Raw genomic sequence first — 906 nt, forward strand, 5'->3', positions numbered from 1 at the left:
TCAGCCAGGCTTCCCTCTCCTCATCCGAGCGGGCCTGGCGTGGGGCAGAGTCTGGGCTCAGGGAGTGCCCCCCGGGGCAGGGTCTGGGCTCAGGGAGTGCCCCCGGGAGGGACACAGGGGTACCCCAGCAGTCACTCACCTGCAGCAGGGCGAGCTCCCGGCCGCGCTGGGCGATGCAGATCCGGAGGTTTTGGGGGGACCCGGCGGCCGTCCCCGGGGACACCTCGCAGCCGTCCAGGCGCAGGGCACAGACGGGGCGCTGGGCAGCACCGGGCTCTGGGAACATGCGCAGGGCTCCGTGCCGGACCGCGCACCACAGCCGCTGCCAGCGCCCGCGCAGGCGCCCCGCCAGGCGCAGTCAGCCCCGGCACGGGGGGCGGGACCCCCCTCGCCCCGTCCCCTCGCACCACCCACCTCCTTTGGCATCCTCTCCAGACCGCGGGCTGCGGGCAGCGCTCTGCCAGGAGCGATCTTCCTCCTCCTCTTCCTCCTTGCCGAGCTGGGGTGCGGCAGAGAGTGGGGATGAGGAGAGCTCCATCTCGGTGGGTTTTCAGCCCCCTGCACCCTGAGGCCCTCCGCAAGGCAAGGAAACCCTCCCCAGCATCATCCAACAGGGACACCAGGATCTGGGATTGGGTTGTGTTCCTGACCGGTTCCCATTCCTGGGTTTCCCGGGGACAAGCTCACCCTGCTGAGCCTCGAGGAGGGGGACGCTGGCACACTGAGGGCTGCCAGCCCCCTCGGGGCATCGCTGCTGACCTCCTCGATCACCTGCCGAGGGAAACGGGCAGCGCTGCACCCCGGGCTCCTGTTCCCCCATCTAACAAAGCTCCACACAACCCCGGGGTGGGAACTGGGGACAGACAGGATCATCCCCAGCCCCGCCGGGAGCACCGGAGCAGGGCG

General features: G+C 70.5%; 1 protein-coding gene across 1 annotated transcript in view; it reads right to left on the reverse strand.

Moving 5' to 3' along the window:
* FAM160B2 (family with sequence similarity 160 member B2) overlaps window positions 1-538 on the reverse strand; it is a 19551-nt gene extending 19013 nt beyond the window's left edge. Inside the window, exons 1-2 of the mRNA XM_017732461.1 lie at window positions 415-538; window positions 140-276 (exon numbers count right to left, since the gene is read on the reverse strand). Coding sequence (XP_017587950.1) covers window positions 140-276; window positions 415-538 — 261 coding nt within the window. The remainder of the gene's footprint in view (window positions 1-139; window positions 277-414) is intronic.
* Between the last annotated feature and the right edge of the window lie 368 nt (window positions 539-906).

This window comes from Corvus brachyrhynchos, unplaced genomic scaffold (assembly GCF_000691975.1).
Source record: "Corvus brachyrhynchos isolate BGI_N302 unplaced genomic scaffold, ASM69197v1 scaffold150, whole genome shotgun sequence".
NCBI lineage: Eukaryota > Metazoa > Chordata > Aves > Passeriformes > Corvidae > Corvus > Corvus brachyrhynchos.